Here is a 23,061-nt window from a genome sequence, read left to right on the forward strand (position 1 = left end):
AGAGTCCGTTATTGGTCTCCCCCTGCATTTGATTAATGCTCTTGTTCTTGCTCCCCACAAATATGCTGACTCTCATCAAGCACTTTCGTCATTGAATGGATTGCGTTTTCTTAAGACTTTCTGTAATCGCCAGGAGAAAGTGTTGTTTGAGGGGAAAAAAGCTAGAAAAAAACCTGAGTGATAGGATAAAGATTGATGCATCATTTCTTCAGGTTGAGTGTGCAGTTGGAAGAAGTTGAAATGGATTTATGTACTTTTTGTAGGTCTTGCAGTTGCACTGGATTATTGGTAATGAGACATTTTGGTGGTTCACTTGATCCCGGCGCGCAAGCTCATTAATCACAATTGCAAAATGTCAACGGCTGCTCGGAGTTATTAACGGTTCCTTATTGACGAAAATGCTAGTCTTTGAGCACAGTTCAGAGGGCCTGAAATGTTTTGTAAAGAGAGCTTTGCAAGGTGTTTGCTGATGTACTGGGTTTTGTTTGGCTAATATTTTATTAGATTGCAAAGAGCAAGTGCCAGCACGAGTATAAGATCTCTGCATATTGAGACTTTTATAAAGAATATAAGAATGTTACATTTTGATCAAAACAATAAAAAACAAAACAAAGAATTGAAATAAAAATCATCCATCCATCCATCTTCTAAACCAGCTTTATCCAATTCAGGGTCATGGGGGAGCTGGAGCCTATCACAGCTATCATTGGGCAAGGGGCTGGACATATAAGTCACTTATGGGGCTGGAGCATAAGTGAGTGTGGGAGGAAGGTAATATATGCACAAGGAGAACATGCAAGCTCCTTAAATAAAGGCCTCAGCTGGGATTTTAACTAGGAACCTTCTTGCTGTGATGCGATAGTACTAACCTAAACCATATTATCGTTGTTATCATTCTAAAATCTGTATTTATCCAAGCTCTGACCACCAGCAGTTACAACTTCACAGACATGGCATAGTAAAATAGCTAAATATAATTGACTACTTGGCAGAGGCTTTATACAGTACATGTAGCAGGAGGCTATATTCCTGCCAAATGCAGATATCGATCTGACCGATGACCAATGCAACTACTCATTTGAACTGGGTGGCAGCTCACGCATCAAATGCTGATACTCATTGGATTATCAATCGTCTCTGCCGTACATTAGCTTGGAGACAATTAACACCTCTAAGCAAAAAAAATCACAACAGCTCCGTCTTTTTATGTTTGGTGTGTGTTTGATATGTTAATGTACACATCATATGAAAGAAACAGCAGGGCCATCAAAACCACAAGCAACCCAAAGAAAAGGCATCCGACTATTTACTTGTCAAGTCATTTCAACAGTTGTCAAAAGCAGGGGCAGCAGTGATCAGTCACAGATATCATAGTTCATGCCTGTCGACACAGAAGAAGCTATTTTTCATAGTGCAGAGCTGCACGCAGAGCTTACATGTGATGCATAATAGTTTAGTTCTTCCAGCATCACAGAGAAAACAAAAGGCGAATTCCATCCCTTCCATAGATGTTAGTCAAACTGAACACAACCAAGCAACATAGCACAATGTGCACACAGAGAGCTGGGATGCTTTGCATGATGTCAATCAAAAACAGAACGCAACAGTTTGAAAACTTAATTTGAAAAAGCAGAGAGACAACATTTGAAGAAGTGCAACGGAGAAAGGCAGCAGCTTTCACTGCAGCATTCTGGCTGATTTTTATACAATGCTGAGCGAGGACCCAAAGATCCATTTAGTAGTCATTGGTTTGTGTCTTGTTCTATGCTCTTTTCAGAGAGATTCATCATCGTTTGAAAAATGCATTCATAACGTCATGCACCCCAGACCTTGAAAAAGGGTTTGTAATTGTTTACTTTGAACAAAAGGTATCGTCTTCAACGGAGTCTTATTCACAAACACCGTGGGCCATTCGTGTAAATCAGCTGGCCTTGTGTTCACGACTCAAAGAAAGGCACATGGTTGGTTTTGATTTTCAGCTCAATGTATTATAAATCAAGTCTTATTTAAATGTGGTACTCCCTTTCTATGCAGGCATTAATATACCAGAGGGGAGCTGAACATGACAAAAGTAGCTTTGTTGCCTTTATAATTAAGAAAACATGTCATTATTTATTGAACTATTTCTGATAGTGCAGCGAGTGCAGAGTGAAGGTTATTTCAATTCTGTCTGGCTGTAAATGGGAGACCATGCAAATAACATAAAGTAACTATAAACGAGATAAAAGGAGCAAAACTTTGACATATAGCTTGATGTTTTTATAATAAATTGTGCATTCAAAAACTGCTGTAACAAATGTTTTATGGCTGAATCACTGAGCAGAGCTACGTGATACGCCTTTGGTCCTTCTGTAATATAGATCACTCAGGATGGAACTCTATTCCATTTCACACCAGTTTTACCGCCTAATTTATGGCATTGTCTTTTGTGAAGAATGAATGCAGCAAGCAGACCCGCAAACCCACAACTGAGCTTATCACGAGATTGCATTTCATATATTGTGCAACTACCTACAACCTGTTTTTATTTGTCTTATTATTACTTTGCCTGCAATGAACAGAATAGTGAGATTAAGTACACAAACAAAACTAACAAACAAATAATAACAATAATATCATTAATACATTTTAAAGTAAAATAAATTAAAAAATATATATATATATAAAATTGGCCTAGATTTTGCTTGTCTGAGGCAGCATGTCTTAATCTGCTTAACAGACAGATGTGAGGAAATTTGTGGTTCCATGTAGTCGTCCTGCCAGCACCGATTTATCCCAAAAATAAAGCCATGTTTAAGCATTGATTTCATTTCTACTCAATTCATAGTATGGGTGTAATTGAATCAGCACGCAGCGATATAACAGAACTCGGAGATAGTTTTCTGTGAACACTGAATTGTAGTCTGATAATTATTTCTATTTTTTTTTCCCCCCATTCGTTTTTTATTGATAATACTCCTTATACCTTATAATGCAAAAAAATATACAAATTCAGTGGATAATTTTGAACAGCATTTGAAATTGAAATTGATGTGGGGATGATGTTGGTATGAAGAAAAAAAACTCTTTGATAGGACACCTAGCTGTCTTCAGACTCTTTTTCCACATCGCCTACGTTCCATTGACGGGCTGCAATAAGCTCAAAGCCAGAACTGAAATTGAGATATTTCCTTTTAAGAGCTTCAGTTTCAGTGCATTTCACCAGTTACCACAGAAGCATTTCTATCATGACTAACTGACTACGTCAATGTGCAGATAAACACTTTGGGAGAGTGCATCAGCCTGAATCTCCATCAGCCCCCACGGGACTAAGTCCCACAAAAAAAACGCTTTGGATAATGAGCTTTTTGCATTATTCATGACAATCTGACAGATTTGCCAAACGGTTTCAGGGACTAATCATTAACTTAATATGGGACATTAAGTTCTTATTCCAAATTAAAATAGTTTTTGATCAGTTACATAGTGTGTATCTTTTATCTCAGTAATGTTTTGGATGAGGTTTTGATTTGGCTGTTTAAAGACGTGATCTTTGATGGCTTTGATCTCATTTACAATGGCTAATACTGTATGTAACATGTAAAGTGGCCTCTGCCAGATATGGTAATACTCTCAGTAAACACTGAGAAAACAATCAAACACGCCAAGTCGTAATCTCTAACTTTAACTTATAAGGTGAAGGAAGAAAAAAGCATTTTAGAAAGATGACATGTAATTTCAGGAAGTAAAAACCGAACTTCCATGAAGACATGTCGTTCCTCTTATAGCTTAAGTTGCTGCAACCAAAACTGAGTTTCAGTACTGCAAAATAAACAAAAGCTTAGCTGTTGCCTTTTGCTAAGGTGTTTAAAGGGCACATATGTACAAATCTATTTGGATGTCTGCAGTCAGTACCCCTGTATTTTGTTGTGGGCCACCTATTTTTGAAAATACGTCACTCAACGAGCCATTCAGATTTGAGTAAAATCTGCCGTCGCTCTAAAAGTCCCACCTCCCTCCTCAGTCCCACCTCTTCTGCATAGCTTTGACCTATGATGAAGCCATCTCTGCAGGGAAATGTTTTGGTATCAGCTGTACTGAAGTGCATGCATCTTACATCAAATCCAGCCCGGGAGGATAAAACTTTACATTTGAAGGTAACTGTCAAGAGATAGCAAAAAATTGTGCATGTGCAGCCGACAACTCTCAGTGCCAGGACTTTTCTATTTATCTATTCTTTCAGTTAGCACTAGCTAACACTAACAGCTTAGGTAACGAAGACAACATACACCAGCTTCTAAGGAGAAGAAGAAGAAAAATGACATAACATGTCTTTTAATTTCCACCTGAAATCGTGATGTAAGCCAGCAAGGTGTATTTTTTCTGTATGATGATGATGGGTTTATACAAGTGCTTTACCTCCTTGCTTTATGGAAAGGCTGCAATCTGTAATGATTTCAGCAATAAATATTCAGAACCTGATGTGATCAACATGTGCCAGATATATGGCTGTTAACTGTTGTTGCTCTACAATCTGTCCTCATTTTGTAGCTTACCGTCACTCATTACCACTTTTATTCATAGCAAATTAAAAACCTGGGCTAATTAATCAAGAGGCTTGCTATAATCCTATTAACAGTACGTCAGAAGCGTGTGTGTATTTGCCTCGGGAGTTCTGCGCTCCCGAGGCAATTTTGAAAAGCCCGTGAGAAGTTTAGATTTATGCAGCACAGTGAAAATTCGTAACTACAATTTACATGATACATGATTTAAAAAATCTGTACTCTGTAGGGTTTCTGTATTACATATATAGTTTATTGAATATTTAACATAAAAAACACCCCAGAGTGTTACGTCAAGTAAATCAATCAAATAAAGTGCATATTTTCAGGGCAGATGTATTTTCTGTTGTGGAATGTTTTCAGTGTAACGCAGACTGTCCTACTTTCAGGAAATACAGTGCTGCATACCGTCTATCCCATCTGTATTCGAGCAGTTTATGGCATGCTAAGAAGTGACACAAACATGTCAACAGTATGATGTCATACTGAGGTAGAGGACGGTAACTGTTCAAACTTTGCGCTTTAAAATGATCAAAAATACTTCAGCTGTGAATGTCCCCTGTTGCATTAGTGAAGGTGCTGGCATGCTACCAGTTAACGAAGGGAAGCTGCAATCACTGCTTGAGTATGACCAGTGATACTTTTTCCCGTTCTTAGTGTACCGAGTAATACTTTTCACACAAAACGAGCAAATCATAAAACACAAGCCTACCGACGGAGATAAATATTCAAAAAGAGATGTTTTTCCTTGCAAAGAAAATATATCACAACAGAAATCAATATGTTTATGCATTTAGCAGATACTTTATTCCAAAGCAATTTACACTGGTAGACAGTTAGGGTAAGGGGGTCTTGCCTTTCTTGTACCTTTGTACCTTTCATGCAGGGGATTTGAACCTGGCTGTCCAGAGACATTTCTTCTCAAGCAGCGGAAACATCAGTTTGGTCATCAGAAGATTTAGTCGGACGGTCACAGATGTTTTTGTTTTTGGGCAACTTGAAATCTTATCTAAGTGGGTGTTTCACAACCCTAGCCATTACACATTTGACCTGTGCTGATGGCAACGTTACCACAAAATGGTTGTGGATAACTAAAAGAATCTTGTTAAAATTAGCCTTACGAAGGAAAAATGAATAAAAATACACAAAAATAGATCAATAAAGTTTGAACCAGACCTTTAACCTTTGCTCCTTTTTTAAGAAAATGGAAGAAAAAGAAAAGCAAATATTACAAATATCCTTTTTTTTACCAAAGATAGTCCGCTTTAACCAATAGAGCTCTAACACAAATGTTAAATTCGTTCAATGTCTTGTTCATGGAAATTTCGACATGTGGTCCAGGGAAGCCAGCAAATAAACCATCAACTCTCTTATTGGCAGATGACTGCCATTCCTCCTAAGCCTCAAGATAGAAAGGGTGATTACCAAAAACAAAGCTAGTTCACGTTTTTGGGAAGAAAGCAAATCTTCCTGAACATTAAACATGTGGCACAAGCTGTATGTACACACTATTGCATAAGAGCTAAGCAAACTAAACTAAATCGATTACATCAGACTTTACACATTTGTATTAGGGGGCAAGACTATCCAGTCACTAGTGACCAGTGAGCACATACACGTACACAGATTCTTAACTGCTAAATTATCATGGATTGGAACACCAGCATGTCAAAGGCACGTCAGATTTAATTCAGAAAAACAGTTTTTATGTATGTTTACAGTTAAACGGCATGATAATCAGGTGTAATCACAGGTTAAGCGTAACACATATTTTTTCAATATTCACACCACTCGGGCTCAGGTGCCCATGGCAAAAAAAACTGTGGCTCCAGCAATCAAAAGAAAAACACCTGGCCCCCAAACCTTTACGTTACCCACCGCTTAATGATTGCATTAACTTTAGAACTGGTGGCGGTGTGTTGACTCAGATAAGCTTTTCAAATGGGAGAAGCCATGTTTCCAAATGGCAAACAAATCTCAACCGTCAAACTTTTGCACCTTACTTGATCCGGTAGTACAGTGCATTGCTGTTGGAGCTGAAATGCTTCATTAAAAGCCTTGATTTTGTGCACCAACTACAGCTCTGTGTAGTTCCTCTTGACAATTAACTTAAACTTTGCACTAAAGGTTTATCTTGTGAACTGCACAGCTTATGAGGTTGGGTATGTTGCCCTCATCATTATCTACTGCTATTTTTAGTAACAGACAAGCTGGCCAGTCTTCTGTTCTTTGGAGCCGTTCTCCAGCTTGAACATAACCTGAAAAGCCTTTGATCACAATGCTATTCATGGTCCCACACGTAAAAAATCATTTTGTGATTACACAGCCCATCCAATAAAAAGTAAAAGATATGATTAAAAAATGTAACTGTTTTCAAATTTCAAATAGATGCTTCATGTCACCATCACTGTGTTGTCATCTGTAGCTCTACAGAGGGCCCACCAATGCATACAATTGTTTCCAATGACGTTACAACAATGGTGAGAGGTCAGAGAGGGATAAATAATATAAAATATTATTAAATCCTCACCATCCATGAATGGGTACAAAGCTCCATAGCAAGCCCTGATGACCTTAACACAAAGGTAGCTGACCTGACATGAACATTCAGATGGAAGATCGTGAAAAAGTGGATACTAGGAGCCTGCATGGCCCTTTGTACTGACTGACTGACAGTCAAAATACCCTCTGCTGGAAGATGTGGGGGCAGCACTACACTCCATACCTACTGGGACCATCCCAAACATCAATAAGCTGAGAGATGCTTGGCTACAAGATTAACCACAAGAGGAAGTATCACGGAAAAGAAGGTTGAAGGCCAAGGTCAAGGCAACAATGTGAGAGGTTAGCCAGAAAGAACCTTTTAAGAAATACAACAAACTGTCCATACCTGAGGCACTGAAACCTGACAATCAAAGACTTGCAAAACTCTGGCTTGTGAAGGCAATAGAGGAAGAAGGGAACCACAGTCCTGATCATGATGGATCTAAAGAAGGTGGTGATTCCACCCAACTATAGCCCAAAAATCTTCCTATGTACAACCTGTCATGTCAGGCAGCAGATAAGACAAGTAGGCACATGGCTCAGATCAGGAGTGGAGCCAAGAGGGGAAATGGTCCATATATTTGTGTCAAATTCATGTGTTCAGAATTTGTTTTACTTTACAAAGACTCAATTTGGGGAAATCAATAATTGTTAATGTGATATAAAGTTCCCTTAAAATGTTGGATGGTACACAGATGATAATTTAATCCTTAACTCATGCTTTTAGAAATTGTGTGACATTCAACTGCACCAGTGCATACCAGATCCTGCTGGCTGACTGGTTGTTTATGTTGTGAATATTTTGTCATCGACTTTCGAGCGTTCCAAATCTATACGCTTGTAAACACAACTGAACTGTTGTGATTTGTTTTCTGATTCCCATCATGTAATCCCCACAGTCCGAGTTGTTCATTCTGCACTGACAGTTACTTAAATAAACTAAATCAATGACCATCCGAGAGTTAAAGAATATGATGAAATTCTCAGTGGGTAGTTTGGTCCTTTTTTTTACAGTGATCTTACATTCTATCTACATAAATTCTTACGATTGCCAATACTTGCCTTTATTTTGATATCAATAAACTTAATTACAGTTATTGAAGGCAAGAGAGACACTACTGAACTATGACACTGTGACATTCTCACATAAAACACGTTGGTTACCATAGCAGCAGGATGTAGAAATAATACAGAAACACTTTGCCAAAGCTTACAAAATCCATAGCATATAAGAGGGAGCACTTGTGTGCCACTTCAGTTGCAGAGTTCAGTTTTTTTTTTTTAAACAAATAGATTGTAAAGCAAGACTTGCATGGCTTCACTTCATGGAATTTCAGGGGATCCGAGTCCAGTAACACTGACCTGACCTCTCCTGGATCTTCGGTAACCAATACATCTGTCTTACAGCTGGCGATTGGGTTGATTGACAGTTCCACCGGCGGCACGACAAAGCTTTTGCTGACTGGCAGCCACAACCCTTGGCCCAGACTGTAGAATGATCTGTGTTGGCATGACAACAAGGCATAAATGTCAGTCGCACTCCTGTCACATTATCACATTTCGGTAGTGTGTAGAAGCAAATACCGTGCAGAAAATACATGTGAACGCAAAGACACGACTACATATCCGAGCATAATGACAGGAATGATTTCAGCAAACGTGTGAGAGCGTGTAACAGATTACTAGCACATTGCATAATGTTACACAAAGAAGAACGTCTCTTAGATCACTTGCAGTTTTCTTGAACCACTCAAATTTTCTATTCATTTATTTTTAAAGTATGACCCTCTTCTTTGGTTTTCTTTCCAATAACTGTGGTTAACAAACAAGCATTTTTGAATGTTTCCTCTCCAATAGCTTGTACTTTTTCTTGCACCAGACCTTTTCTTACTCCAACGCATATTAATATATATTAATGTATATACATATATATATTAATTTAACATGTATTTCTTATTGTTTTATTCACAAATAATATATATTAAATATGTGTCTTTGTGAGTACCCTCGTTAAGTGCATGTAGAAACTTTTCCAAACCTGCTTAAGTAACCTTAATTCATTCACCTAACCAAGTAATTACAGTGTCTGAACCTAGGCATGGAATTTTGTGTCACCTGGCCCTAAGCAATACAACCCCAATTCCCTAAAATAGTTATTTTATTGCAACAAAATGTCTCAAAAAAGGTGGAATGGAGTCTACTGTGTAATATCTCCTCCTCTTTTGACAACTGTCTATAAACACCTGGGTACTAAGGAGACCAGCTGCTGGACGTTTGGGAAAGGAATGTTGTCCCATGCTTGTCTAATACAGGATTCTTTGTGTTATTTTGAATTTAATTGGTGAAAGGTCTGGACTTCAGACAGGACAGTCCAGCACCCCAAATTCTTCCACTGTGAAGCCACGCTCTCATGTAGTGGTTACTAACATTATCTTCCTGAAATATATAAAGCCTTCCAGAAATGCAGGCTTATAAAATAAGAGGTGATAACAAGCCAGATGGTCCCTCTTCTTCATAGTCAGGAGGATGCGGTGTTCATTATGTCCACTTTGTCTCAGTGGGCTTACATGATCTTTGGCCCAGAGAAGACACACATATGGCTTCTTTTTTTCGCATTTTAGAGCTGTATTTGTGGATGGCAGAGTGTACTGTGTTCGCAGACAATGAATTCTGAAAGTGTTCCTGAACCCATGCAGTGATCACCGTGACAGAATTTTATTTGACTTGCAAATAACTAGAATCTAATTCTTGTTTACCTTTTTCACAGCGTCCCGATTTTTTTAGGAATTAGGGTTGTGGTAATCATGGTTACGCAAGCTAGATTCACATTAAACAAATGATAAATGGGCAATAGAGCTTGTGTCTACTATACTGTAAGTATAGGTGAGTAGATAGTTCTGTAACAGCTAAGAAGGAGAAAAAGCAAGCTTATTAATCTCATCTCGCAACTAATTTGAATGTTATTTACATATGGCACACCTGCGGCACAGCTGGACACAAAACTGTATTTGAAGAAGCACATCAGAGGAGGCTTTGGGTGAGTGTGGCGTCTGTGACATGTGTGCTGATGGCCGCTGCCTGTGAATATATATAAATAATTTGGTTTGGCCAGACATGCTTTTCTTGAGTGAAGATTAATATCCTCAGCAGGCAGCCAAGCAGTAGGCCAAGCCTTGCCGCTTAGGAATAACAACACAAGGTAAGGCTTCACAAATTGCACAGGGCATTGCTGTGCTTTGCATGTGGTGCTTTTAATGCTGGTAGGATCAAAGTCCACAATTTCCCAGAAGTATAGACACCAAGCTTAAATATCGCGCCATACATTTTTTGCCAAACACGACTTTCGTACGTACAAAACCTGATAATAAAAAAAAACACTTTACTTTTAATTACCATGACAGCTCTGAACCACAGAATGGAAAACTTTGAATCGGCACACACTGCTGACAATACATTGACTGCGAATACATTAGACTCATTTTGACCTCTGCTCTGTCTGACACTTTGAATTATATTTGACTTAAACACATTACTTGTGTAGCTCTCATGAATCGAGATCACCAGATGCTTACTTTTTTCACTGTTCCTATCAAGAAAAAAAAAAAACTTGAAGCAGCACTGGCATCCTATAAAGCTCTCCAACTGTGAAAATAATCCATGTTATGATTAAGCTCCTCTTTTCGCTGCCATATAGGGCCACCTCTGTCAAGCTAAAGAGCATGGCGGTTTTCTCTCCTCCTCCCTTACATGTTACCCCACCCCCCTCGCTGCAGGTATCCACTTGATCGTTTCATCTTTACTCGCTGTGTCCGTTATCTGTATCAGTGTTTTCAGGGCTGAACGGATCTGTGCTTTGCAACTGGATGTGTCTGTTATTGTCCTTTCATCTTTCTTCCCTCACAAACTCTGGGTGCACACAGTGCTTCATCCAAACAAGTGTGGTTGCGGTCTGCCTTTTTTGTGGATGCTCCCCAATCTACAACATACTGTAGTGACATCAAATGGCAGCGCACGGCCAGAAGTGGGTTTTTGTGCAGAACAAATGTTGTGAAATTTGTGCATCAGTTTTCGTACTGGACTCAAGCGGAGTAGCTATCTCTGTGAGGTCAGTGCGAAGAGGAAAAAGATAACTATGACCAAAAAAATTCTCCCAAAAGAGTGGATGGGTAGAAAGCAAGAAATAGAGTTAGATTTCACAATACACATGATCCTGTCCAATACTTTCTAGATGTTCCCGTGGCTTTTGCATGGGGGCTGGTTACAAAGAACAGCTGGATGATACAGAATGTGTCCTTTGAGTTTTGCATCCCACAAAAAATGTCAAACACAGTGACCCCATCAAAACTCAGAAGTGCAGCAAAAATGGCAGTAAAAGCATTTGAAAGGAGTCCACCAAAGACTGCTCCTTGGGCAATTCTCCATACACAGGCTGCCTTTCGGTGAGATTTTAACTCAGCGTGAGGTGTCTTTGTGTCTCCATCCAGCTGTGTTTATGTGCATCTGCCAACTACTAATCTGTATGCTCTGTCACACACATACAACTCACATGTGAATTCATGCCAAGAACACTGCCACTATGTGTCCGCAGAGTCACAGATGGCTAGCGCAAGTCATACACTCGAGAGAAGCACCTGAGGTGCAGGACTCACCTGAAGATCCTCTCTGGGGCTTGCTCTCCTGTAACTAGGTCATAACCTTTCTCCAAATTAGCATATGGCCAAGGACTGGAGACGAGAAGACACAATGACAAGACCAACGTTTATATACTTACTTTCAAAATACTTTAAAACAGTTTGATAATGACAAATGCAATTGGAAGTTGTTGTTTTTTTCCCCAATGTAATCTAAATCAAAGTCTTGGATTATTCTGGTGTATTTAACACATCTTTGAATCTTGCAGTATAATTCCTTGACACTACATAACTGAAGCACAAAGTCAAAATTAACATAGTCTGATCAAAGGTTTTCAGCTAGATAAGATTAAATCTGATTAGTGGCTGGACCGCAGCCAACTGGTGACAAGTGAAGCTGAATAACAACGTGTGGCCATTGACTGAGCAAGCCAGCTAATTGTCAAACAAGGTCAGAGTTAGAGAGAGAGCTGATCCATCTCCTTCTCTGGTTGCTTTCCAGTGACTTTCCTTCTCCGTCAGACTTTATGTTGTTCCATGCTGATTTTTTTCATTACCACTACGACTTCGCTCTGCATTTAGATTTGCCTCTCACTTGAAAATCAACTTAAATAGTTGCATCTGTATGTTTCAGCCCATTAACTACAAATTGCTCATATTTCATATCCCTGAAGGGCATTTATGAAAGCATACTGTAAATTGTTAGATTGCCTTTTTCCTCGGTCTTTATTCATTCTCATATTCAGAACAGAGACTTGAAACCAGCTCAAGACATCAATTCCACCCAAGTGAACAATTTCCCTGTATTTTATGCAAACTTAACAAAGTGTACCAAAGGAGTAGGGGTAAGACTGTGAAATCAGACATAAGGTTGCTGAAGTAGAAGTAAGTATTCCGATAAGCGCAGAATGAGCACCAAGACTTACCCTTCGTTTCGACCCCAGTCACTGCGAATGCAGAGGTGTTTATGGGCAGGATCAGGGGAATAACCCTCATGACAGCTGCATTCTCCTGTGGCAAAGAGGAACAGAAAAAGCACAGAGGCAGACATTTATTTATCTTCACCAGCTGAATAAATTACCATATAAGTCTGCCTGGCCACTTCATTCATTAGAAATGTATCAAATAGGCAGTTGCTATGCTACATAATTCTGCAGCTAATTTTCTCTACTGAGCAAAAATTGGAATACATTTACAGCGGCACCGGTACTGTAAGCTGGGCTCTGCTGATATATTTACCTAGTAGTAGGTAAATATATTGAATTATATACCATAATTCAATTCACCTCAATTATTTATGAATCCTCAAAGGAAAATTATAGTTCTGCAATATAAACGATAGTTATAGATAAGTCATTAAGCATGGATGTACTCCCCATTCATGCGTGGGTTCCCTACGGGTATCCTAGCTTCCACTCACAGCCCAAAAACATGCATGTTATGTTAATTGGCAACTCTAGGAGTGAGCATAAGCATGCATGGTTGTTTGTCTCGTTTGTCTCCAAGTGGCCCTGTGATGGACCTGCTATCCGTCGAAGGCATACCATGCCTTTCGCCCAGTGGCAGCTGGGATAGGCTCCAGCCACCGGTGACACTTAACTGTATACAGCTGTTTATAGAAAATGGATGGATTGATAAGTTATTGCTATCGATAGCAAACAAAATCAAATTAAATGAGAAGTAGTTGTAAAGTGGAAGTGTTGAAGAGAAAGAAAAGTGTGGTTGAAATCTTCAGTGACCTGCCATGAATGGAGTGGGGTGTTGTTTTTTTTTTAGTGTGGCAACAACTCAGCTGATGACCTCACACACAGTGACAGTGGGTAGCAAAGGCAAACTCTTTGTCTGCCCATAAAATCAGAAAACCAGGTAAAGAGGTGTTGGAGTCGTTGCTGCAGCCATGTGTCAGTGACACAAATGATATTGCCGTCCTGATATTCTCACTGCATCCTCATCAGGGCTCCAAACTCCTCCAATTAACTGTCAGCGATCCAGCGTTTGATCCAACATCCTGCTTTGCATCTTACACATCTCCTCTGAATTAGGAATCTTATTCCAGGTCTTATTGAGCTTTTCAAAGCCCAATAAGCTACATCCACTTTTAAACAACTTTTCCGTTGACATGGTTGCACAGAAGATGCAATAAGTGACCGAGTTACCTGCGGAAATCAACAGCACAACATCCAAACCAGTGTACAAAAATATTCAAAAGTAATTTTTTTCAAGGCCGAAAAAAAAAAAAATGACACAAAGAAAGAAATATTTCTCCTGGGCAAAAGCAGTGGCACCACTGTAGAATGTCGGAATGCCATTCCTAAAAACACTGAACATATAAGCTGCACTACTTAACTTTTGGCTGCATACATGTTTGTAAATCAGTCTCTATTGAGTCAGAATACAAACACAGTTGCATAGATCTGAATGGATGCACACACACACTGCCACAAACGTGAATCAGAGTGTCTATCTACAGCCAAACTATAAGTCTTTCATTATACTCACTAAGGCATTTACATCCTTGACGGTTTTGCGACTGGTTACGAAATCTATGTTCTCCGCAGTTAGCTGGACAGCTTTCTCTGCATAACAATCAGCTGGCAGCACATGGACTTAGTACTGGTAGAAAGGACCCAGGTGAGTTGATTAGTAGTGCTGTTACCTCCAGCTAGCCATTCAGTTGAAAGCCAGGCATTATTTTTAGAATTTTAATTAATGAACAGCATTGTCAAAGTATATCCTCAAGGGGGACATATTATGAAAAATCCCCTCTTTAGTGCTTATAAGCACATATTTGGGTGCCTGAAATCTCAGTCAACTCAACATCTAAAAGCAAAAAAAAAAAAAAAGAAAAGAATCCTGATACTCTGTTTGGGGCTCCCTGGCTTTAAAAAAATTAAATCAGTGGGTGGTTGAGATCTACAGCGGATTTCTGTCACAATCCCAACATTGAGCCTCCTCATCTCTGTCTCCAGCTATCTTTAACTAAACTTCAACTGGCTGATATAAGGAGATGTTTAAATTCATGGCATCTCTGTGGTTTGACCAAGTAATGTTGCAGACATTCAATGAAGCTGCGCCAACTTTTGAAAAAAAGAGCATAATACCTGTCTCTTTTAAAAAAGGTCACAGTGGTGATCAGTGAAATGTCTTCAGATATTTCTATTTCTTGAAATGGGATACATATATAGAGACATAATTGCTTTATACTGCCATGTGCTTTGACCTTAACTAGAAATGCTGCTTTAAGAACATATGCCTTGACAAAGTAGCAGTTTCCATTCATGATTCCATTCTCAATAGGATTTTTTTTTTTTTTTCATTTAAGTAAAAAATCTAAGGATAGATGAAACCGTTTGCTGTGCAGACTCTAAAGGTCCCGGAGGTAAATTTGTTACAGAGGGACATATGTGCTCATGTTTCTCCAATTAAACCGATTCAGATGGAACGCAGTTTCAGCCATGACAGATGACGGCAGTGTCTCAAGTGTGAACGTTGCTCGTTTCATCTTTGTGTCCACGTGTAATTGATGGGCGAATGAATGGACAATATGAAAGAAGAGGTCGCCACTCCCTGCCTACAGCTGTCATGGCATGTAAAAAAAAGGAGATTGTCTGTGTAATGGATGAAAGCCACGGTGGAATCTCAAGTCATTAATAGCTGTGCAGCTGGCTGCTTTAGTTGGCTTATATTGAAGCACAACACAGAAAGAATTCACATTTTACCACTTGAAGTTTAATAATTAACACGGTCAGTTTATAGGATAAAGACGACCAACAGGCAAATGAGTTTCAACAGACATTTACTTAATTGTTCATTTCTGTTAATTTCCTAGAAGCTATTTCAAACAGCTGTTTGGAATGAAGAGCAGGAGCTCTATAAAGGGCACTGTTCTAAAATGTTATTGCAAGCACACGATCAGCCAAATTTCAAGAGCCATCTCAAATAAAAGATGAGTGATGAACATTGTCTCAGGATATCTAAAGCTAACCTGACAAGCCGGAAGGTTTATTTCACAGAACAATCTAGAAAATGCTCTGTGGAAACTGTTGGGAATACAGCAGGTGATTGAAAAAAAAAAGTTTAGCATGTAAATGGATGGAACGGATGGTCGTCACACCTAAAACTCACCCATAGCTACCAGTATAGGAGGCTAATTAATCCATTTGTCTTGTTTCAGCCATAAATGGATAACTTGGAGCCTGGCAAGATTGATTCTCTTGTGATCTTAATCTTGCAAATGCAGCAGCTTCACGGGGTGGTTGGATTTATTGTGAGAAATGATTTCTTTCTGTCTATATATTACAAACAAGGGCAAAAAGTTCGCCAGTATATGTAAGCTTAGTGTGACCTCACATCATTATCATCAGCAGGATAACATTGTTTGTGAGAGTCTTCTTATCTAATACAATAAGGATCATTCCAGCCCGCTGATCATAAACATGCATAGCCATATTTGTATCAAACAAACACAAGGCACACACACGTGTAGCATGCTCATGTTGCAAAACATACACATAATTTCTCCCTGCTACTCTTTACAAATACATTTAACCTATGGTAGTTCTGCTTAATTCCTCCTGCCTGCCAGAAGTGGTGCATAGTAAAATCAATCTTGCACACTTGCAAAGTCTCTTCACTTGTTAGGAGTCACACGGTGAAGTAGTAAAGTGATTTTTGCTTTATTTTCATTACATTTTTTCTTCAGATTGTTTCTATCAATAGCCGTTTAGAGATCTGGTTTAAAACAGTATGCCGGTATCGGCTGAAATATTTACTTAGCAAGCTTTTGCTCACAATACACAATGGCGGACTAAGTAAGATTAACTAGAGATGAGAAAAGGGAGAGGGGGACAGGCGGGAGTACTGACAACAATGCCTGCTGATACTAAAATTAAAGTCTAGTTGAGTTTGGTTCAGAAAGAAACATGTGACTGTTTCTATCTATGAGCTTCTTCAAACAATAAAACAGCAAGCTAATCAGTACCTTCCCTACCTGACTTTCTTTGTCGAATGAAATGCGAGCAAGACAAGTCTAGATTCAAGAGGCAGTGATAGATGTCCTACATTTGCACCGTGTCGTGTAATGCACTCATTTCATGCCTCGTAGCTGCACCTATATTTTTGATGACTATCATCCTTGACAGGGATGATCACAGAGTTTGAAAAACGTCTTGTTCTCTCACCGTTCAGCAATGGTTTTTCAGCAGCTCTTTACTTTGGAGGGATTTTGCTGTTCGAGATTTCTCACTAAAATAACAAACATCGAACCAAACATGTTTCATTATACTTCTAATCCAATGACAAACTTGGCCAGGTCAAAATTCTTCTTCAGAGTTGGATTTTGCTCGTGTGCTTTGGATCATTATTATGTTGGACTATTCCTCGTTTGACTGGGAGTCGTCTGGTCTACCATTACCTCTGTGCTTTACTAATAATATACACATCCTAAAAACTTAAAAGTAAGCAGAAAAAAGAAAATTTTTTACCAGCCAAGTAAAAAAAGGTTGTTTACTTCAACAATTATCAAGCCAAACTGCCCGAACTGATGTAGCATGTGGGAAATGTACATATAAAACAGCAGTGCTTGTGTCTGCGTTAAATGTGCACCTCTCTAATATTTAAAGAAGTATCTCAGGGGATTTTCTTTCACGGTCTTGATGTCTTGCTGTGTATTCTTGCTGTGGCAGCAACGAAGCTGATCTCATTTGGATAAAAATTGAGGACAGCGAACAAGAAGCAAGTGTATATTTGTGTCTGCACTTGTTTTGCTTGGAAGAAAGAGTGATGGCTTGAAAGAGTTTAAGAGGAACGAGACGAACATGTGGCTGGAAGCTTTAATTTTGATGAGAAGCGGAACGCAAACTTTTCTACTCCTTCATCTCCGTCACCGTTTTTCGTGACTCATCTTGGCTCCTCCGATGCTGTTGTAGTGTCCAAAGGCCAACGTATTGTTTCAAAAAATGTTTTACACACTGTATGGCTATAATAATAACTAAACACATTTCTGCAAAAATATAGCCATTTTTTTTTTTTTCTTATTCTATTTACAGTGGCACATTGCCTCCATCCACTCAATCTCATGTTAGAGAAGTTGACCTTTGTTGATACCAAACACACATGATGTTCAGAGGTGAGAAGTCTTTATTAAGTATAACGGTATAATGAAGCGTGGATAATAAAACACAGTAGTCTAGCTGAAGTGTCATAACAGGCAAATGTTTTTAGAACTATACGTGTGGGCTGTAAGTGTGTAGGGGAACCTGTTTACTAAATATTTTCCAGCTTGCTGAAAATGAGGTGTTCCAGCCTGGAAGCACACTCTTCCTGTAATCTGAGACACACCTTTGCGAGTAATCAGCGGAGTGTGCCTCCTTCCTTTCTGCAAATGCGTTTAAGGGAGGATCAAGCAATTAACGGGAAGAGATACGTCTGGTTGATTACACAGGCTGCTGAATTAACCTTTACACGACTTGCAGGCAAAAAGTGCAGATACAGCTCGGGCATATTAAAAGGAATATTGTGGCAGAAAGGGGAAAGGGATTGTGCTCTTTGTGAAGCGTTATCACTGTGAATATGCAATCAATAAACGTGACAGGGAGGAGTTCAGTAATAAAGAAACACCTTTTGAAAAAAAACTAAATCCAGCAGTTAAAACACCTTACATAAAAGGGGACGGAGCATTGCGATTGTGTAGTCATTAAATTTGAATGTCACTGAGCCGATAATGCACCATGGCAACTGCAGTCATTTTACATTTATGGTACCCACTTGGCTGAAATTATCTTGAGAATATAAAGAGACGCTGACTATATCAATGAAGTCCACGATAATCAACAAAAATTGCACATTTTCTTAGAGCAGCGTCAAGCTTTGAGCTACATTATTATAACACTCTTGTCAGTAGCAAATGCCTTTATTAAACCTGCACCTTTTTGGCTACTATTTACTAAAGCATAACACTAAGGAATCTTACTGAGTTGAAGATTTTCTTAATGCAGGCAGCTAGTGCATGTTTTTTTTACAGTATGTCTTTGCCCTGAGGGCTTGGATAAGGCAGGTTAAGTATGTGATGCCAAAAAGGTTTGGCTGACTTATTAGAACATATTGTAGGCCCAATTAAGAGCTAATCATCTGAGATTGCAAATGCACTCAATTACAATTCATTATCTAATTGTCCTCACAGTGTCCGACTAAGTGTCTAAACTGACACAACCTGACGCCGTGCATGCGAGTAGATGGGAGTAATGGCTTGACGATGCTGCGCGAATACTATTATAACATTCCCCGTAAAATGTGTCACTATAGCCAGTCATTCTCCATGTCAGGTATTTTTCTAAATCAAGAGCCAAAGAAGTAAAACAGTGGCAATCACTCGAGAGCACAGAGCATCTCTCTTTCTCCAGTTTTACATCATGCTAGAAATGATGTGTGTCATGAGTTGTAGTATCTCATTCGGGCTGCGTGGATGATTTTCACATTTCAAGGTTCATAGCATAGGACAAAAAAAAAAAAAAAAAAGTTAAAAAGAGTTATTATCAGCCTGATGCCTATTTGCGCTTGTAACAACATTTCCAGGTGGAGAAGCCATTCTACCCAAAGACCTTGGCCAGATTCAATACATAAGTGTTTTGTCCAAGGTGTAGGTGTGTGTGTGTGTGTGTGTGTGTATACATGGCCATGCAACTGCATTATATGTTGAATGGAAAGCTAAAGCAGCAAAGTACATTCTGCAAACACCTACGGTCTATGTTTATATGTAATGGAATCAAGTGATGGAGAACTTTACAACTCATAAATCGTTACCTTGAGTCATCATACTCACACCATAGCATTATTTGTAAAATAATATTCTATATCCTTAAAAAAAGAAAGAAAACAAGAATTTTTAATCTGTCTTACTGTCAAGAAATCAGTTGCGTTGTCAACTATTCAGAGTGAAAGTTTCTTTACATTGTGACAATATGATCAGCCGTTGCATCACCACTTGTCCAATTATAGTGAGGCAGAGTGCAGGTGGACAGCTGAAACAGTTCCATCATGCCTACATATCGACCTCCATGGTCACAGTTGAGTCACAGAGTGAAGGTGAAGGCAGAGATGATTGATTATCCAGTCACAGTGATACACTGACAGGTAGTCAACAGTGACAGTCAACCAGTGTGACACTGCAGAGGGATGAGGGCACATGATAGAGCTGCTGTAAGACTGCTGAAATGGTTGCTGCTTGTGGTGATATTGCCTGGAAAAAATGTGTTTGCAGGTGTGCTTTCTGAATCTGTTAGAAAACTGATGGACTTGACCAGTTCAAATGTTAAAACACAGGTTTGACGTGCTGTATGCAGAGGGTAAAGAGTGTCGAACTGACAATAGAAACCCTTTGATAAAACAACTGTGTTGTAAAGGCTGAGTTTGGAAGCAGCAATATTTAACTTCCAAATGTAGATGCCATTAGTGTAAACTACTTACAAATGTGCTTGCATACGCACTCCGCTTCCAGGAAAGCTGTGAGGTTTTCCAAAATGCAACAAAAACTTTAAGCTTTGTTTGGATCTTTATCTAACAGACACAAGAAAAAAGGAAATGGTTTTCAGTGTCCTCACTAACCAACTCTGTTGTATTATGAACATGTAAATAGATCATAATAATAGAATTTGATGCCAGAAACAAAAAGTTTGCCAGAAAGCAAAGAGAGACTGAAAAGAAGACACAAGCAACTCGAAGATACTATAACCAACAAAGAACCTGGTAGCCATTAATGGTGTCAAGATTGGGTGCAAATGGGGCATCCACTTAAGGTTTAATCTCTCCAAGCAAGAACACATCATGTCTCACCACTTTCTGCCAACTCCACTGAGAAAAGCTAAAAAAAAATGCAAAGAACTTAGTTCTGTCTGCATCTACATTGTGTAATAATGTGAAAAGATTCAGGTCTCAGGAACTCTGAGTGCATAAAGACCGACATCAGAAACCCCCTTTTGAAAGCCTGACTTTAAAGGCCTCGGGTGGCACTGCATGAGAAATCCTCAGGCCGAGTGATAAATATAGCCACGTGGGCTCAGGAGTGCCTCAGAAAACTAGTGTTACTCACAACAATGCACGGCGTCCATGTAACTTGAAACCGCATTACGCAGAAAGGAAGCAACATAACAACACGGCGAGGAAACACAGCAACGTCTTTCGGCACAACCTAAACTCACATGGATCGAAAGACCATGTTGTGAACATGTGTTCAGTGATCAAATGAGTCCAGGTTTTGGCTGCTTTTGGGAACAGAAAATCAAGTTTTACATACTGAATAAAAAGAGGGGGGGGGGGGGGGGGGGGGTATTGAAGTCCATGGCATTAATGACTTGCTTATGTGTGCAGATACTATTGATGCAAGGGCCCATTGGAACTTTGGATGGACATATGCTACCATAAAGGGGATGTGTGTTCTTGGGAGGTATGGTTATTTCAGTAAGACGAGGCCAGACCTCATTCTGCATGACTTATTACAGCAAGAGTGGATGTTCGACAATGAAAATGTATGGCGCTTCATGAAGAGGAGATCCAAAGACAAAGGCTATGAATAGAGTGGACACCGGGTCCTCTTGCAAAACCGCAATAATTAGTGTACTAAAACGATTAATTTATGTGTTTACTAGATTTAAAAAGAATCAATGGGGACTCCCATGCTTTAGACTATGACCATTTATGACATTAACCCCTTAGTTGAATGTGCAATAAATGACTCTCTGAGTGCGCTATAAGGCATACTGGAGGACAGTCACATTGTTAAATAGAAATCTCTCTTCAAAAGCACCTTTAATTTGTCAGCTGGATCGACTTCAATGCATTGAGGAGAAATTGCATACTTGAGGCCAATTACTAATTAAATATTCTTGCTGACAAAAAGGACAGATGAAAAAAAAGAATGAAATGGACAGAGGCAAGACGACAGAGCTTGACAGCAGCAATAATAATGTGACAATGTTTAATGTAGTGGGGTCTGAATAAATGACTCTAGAATTGAATTACAACCTTTAATGATCTTGCATCGCAGGAACGTGTGGGGACTGATGAACGGCAGGCATACGAACTTGTGTCCGTATTCATCCACAAACATGCGTGCCAAGTCCATCTTTGCCACCTTCATGTATAAAGACCGGACCTTTAATACATTATGCATCAGCCCTCAACGTGTCCTTGACTGGGGTTACATAAATTTCAAAAACATTACAGATGTAATCCATTTTAATGAGCTTATACTTTATCCAGTTGGGCCCAGAATAACACAAGGGAGTTACATCTCCGAAGGTAAGATAAATATCATCAAGCTGCACGCTCAGCTTTTGTTGGGTTTTAAATGTCACCAGGCATAAAACTGTATGTGTACATACTGCAGCTGGTGATTATTTACCGAGGTGGGGCAGGAAACATGGAGAGCTTTTGCTTACACAGTATGAATGTCGTGGTCTGGTCAGTGTGCTGATCTCTGATGAAGAAACTACAGATGACTGTTACTTTTACATAAGAATCCAATAGACAATTAAAACAATAGACAACAGTGCTCATCTGGACTACTGAACACACATGACTTACATTTCCCTTTTTTTTTAACTGTACAATGAAAAAAATTGTCAAATTTATGCTCAAAGTCCATTTGTGAATTTTACAGCAATGCAAACATATCATTTAGTTCATTACTCGTTTCCATACCACTGGTCAAATGTCTCGCTTTAAAAATCTTGCTTTTCTCATCAGGTATGTCATCTTTGTCATATAAAGATATGTGTGAAAGGCAACCGTACGAATTACAGATGCAAAGTGTTTTTAAGTTTCAGAACATTTCCCATCCCTTGCCCCTTGGCTCATTATTGTTTGATCCAATGCCTGCCATCCTGCTTTGTCTCTCTTTAAGGCACCATATTAGAAATGTCACCTCACTTTCAGCTGTTTCACATTAAAGTTTACCAAATGTGAAAGAATCATGGTATGACACAAGCATGACATAACTTATGTTCAACATCATCCTCTAGTGTGACGGTTGCCACGACCAAACACTGTGGTCTGACTAACTAACCAATCAAACAGAATAAAGCATTGAGTTATGTGCCGATAACACTGAGACTGCTGTGTGAAAAAAACAAGAGAAACTAAAACAGTGTTGATAGAAGCCAAATGAGCAACATTAACATATGGAATTCGAATATGTCCTCCAGGATGCTGCGTAAAAAGAAATAAATGAGGAAGCGCAGCTTCCCACTGAGCAGCAAACTAGAAAACATATTAACACACCATATTATTAGGCTTTTGTTTCATAATACCTATTTTGGAATCTGTGTTTCTCTCAACAGTCACAGCCTACT

General features: G+C 39.1%; 1 protein-coding gene across 1 annotated transcript in view; it reads right to left on the bottom strand.

Annotated features, from left to right (window-relative positions):
• The window catches only part of LOC140276620 (astrotactin-2-like), a 258,166-nt gene that overhangs the window by 114,460 nt on the left and 120,645 nt on the right, over positions 1-23,061 (bottom strand). The window contains exons 8-10 of the mRNA XM_072371388.1: positions 12,643-12,727; positions 11,735-11,809; positions 8,448-8,585 (exon numbers count right to left, since the gene is read on the bottom strand). Coding sequence (XP_072227489.1) covers positions 8,448-8,585; positions 11,735-11,809; positions 12,643-12,727 — 298 coding nt within the window. The remainder of the gene's footprint in view (positions 1-8,447; positions 8,586-11,734; positions 11,810-12,642; positions 12,728-23,061) is intronic.

The sequence above is a fragment of the Leuresthes tenuis genome, unplaced genomic scaffold, assembly GCF_036924035.1.
Source record: "Leuresthes tenuis unplaced genomic scaffold, fLeuTen1.0.hap1 SCAF_19, whole genome shotgun sequence".
NCBI classification, from domain to species: domain Eukaryota; kingdom Metazoa; phylum Chordata; class Actinopteri; order Atheriniformes; family Atherinopsidae; genus Leuresthes; species Leuresthes tenuis.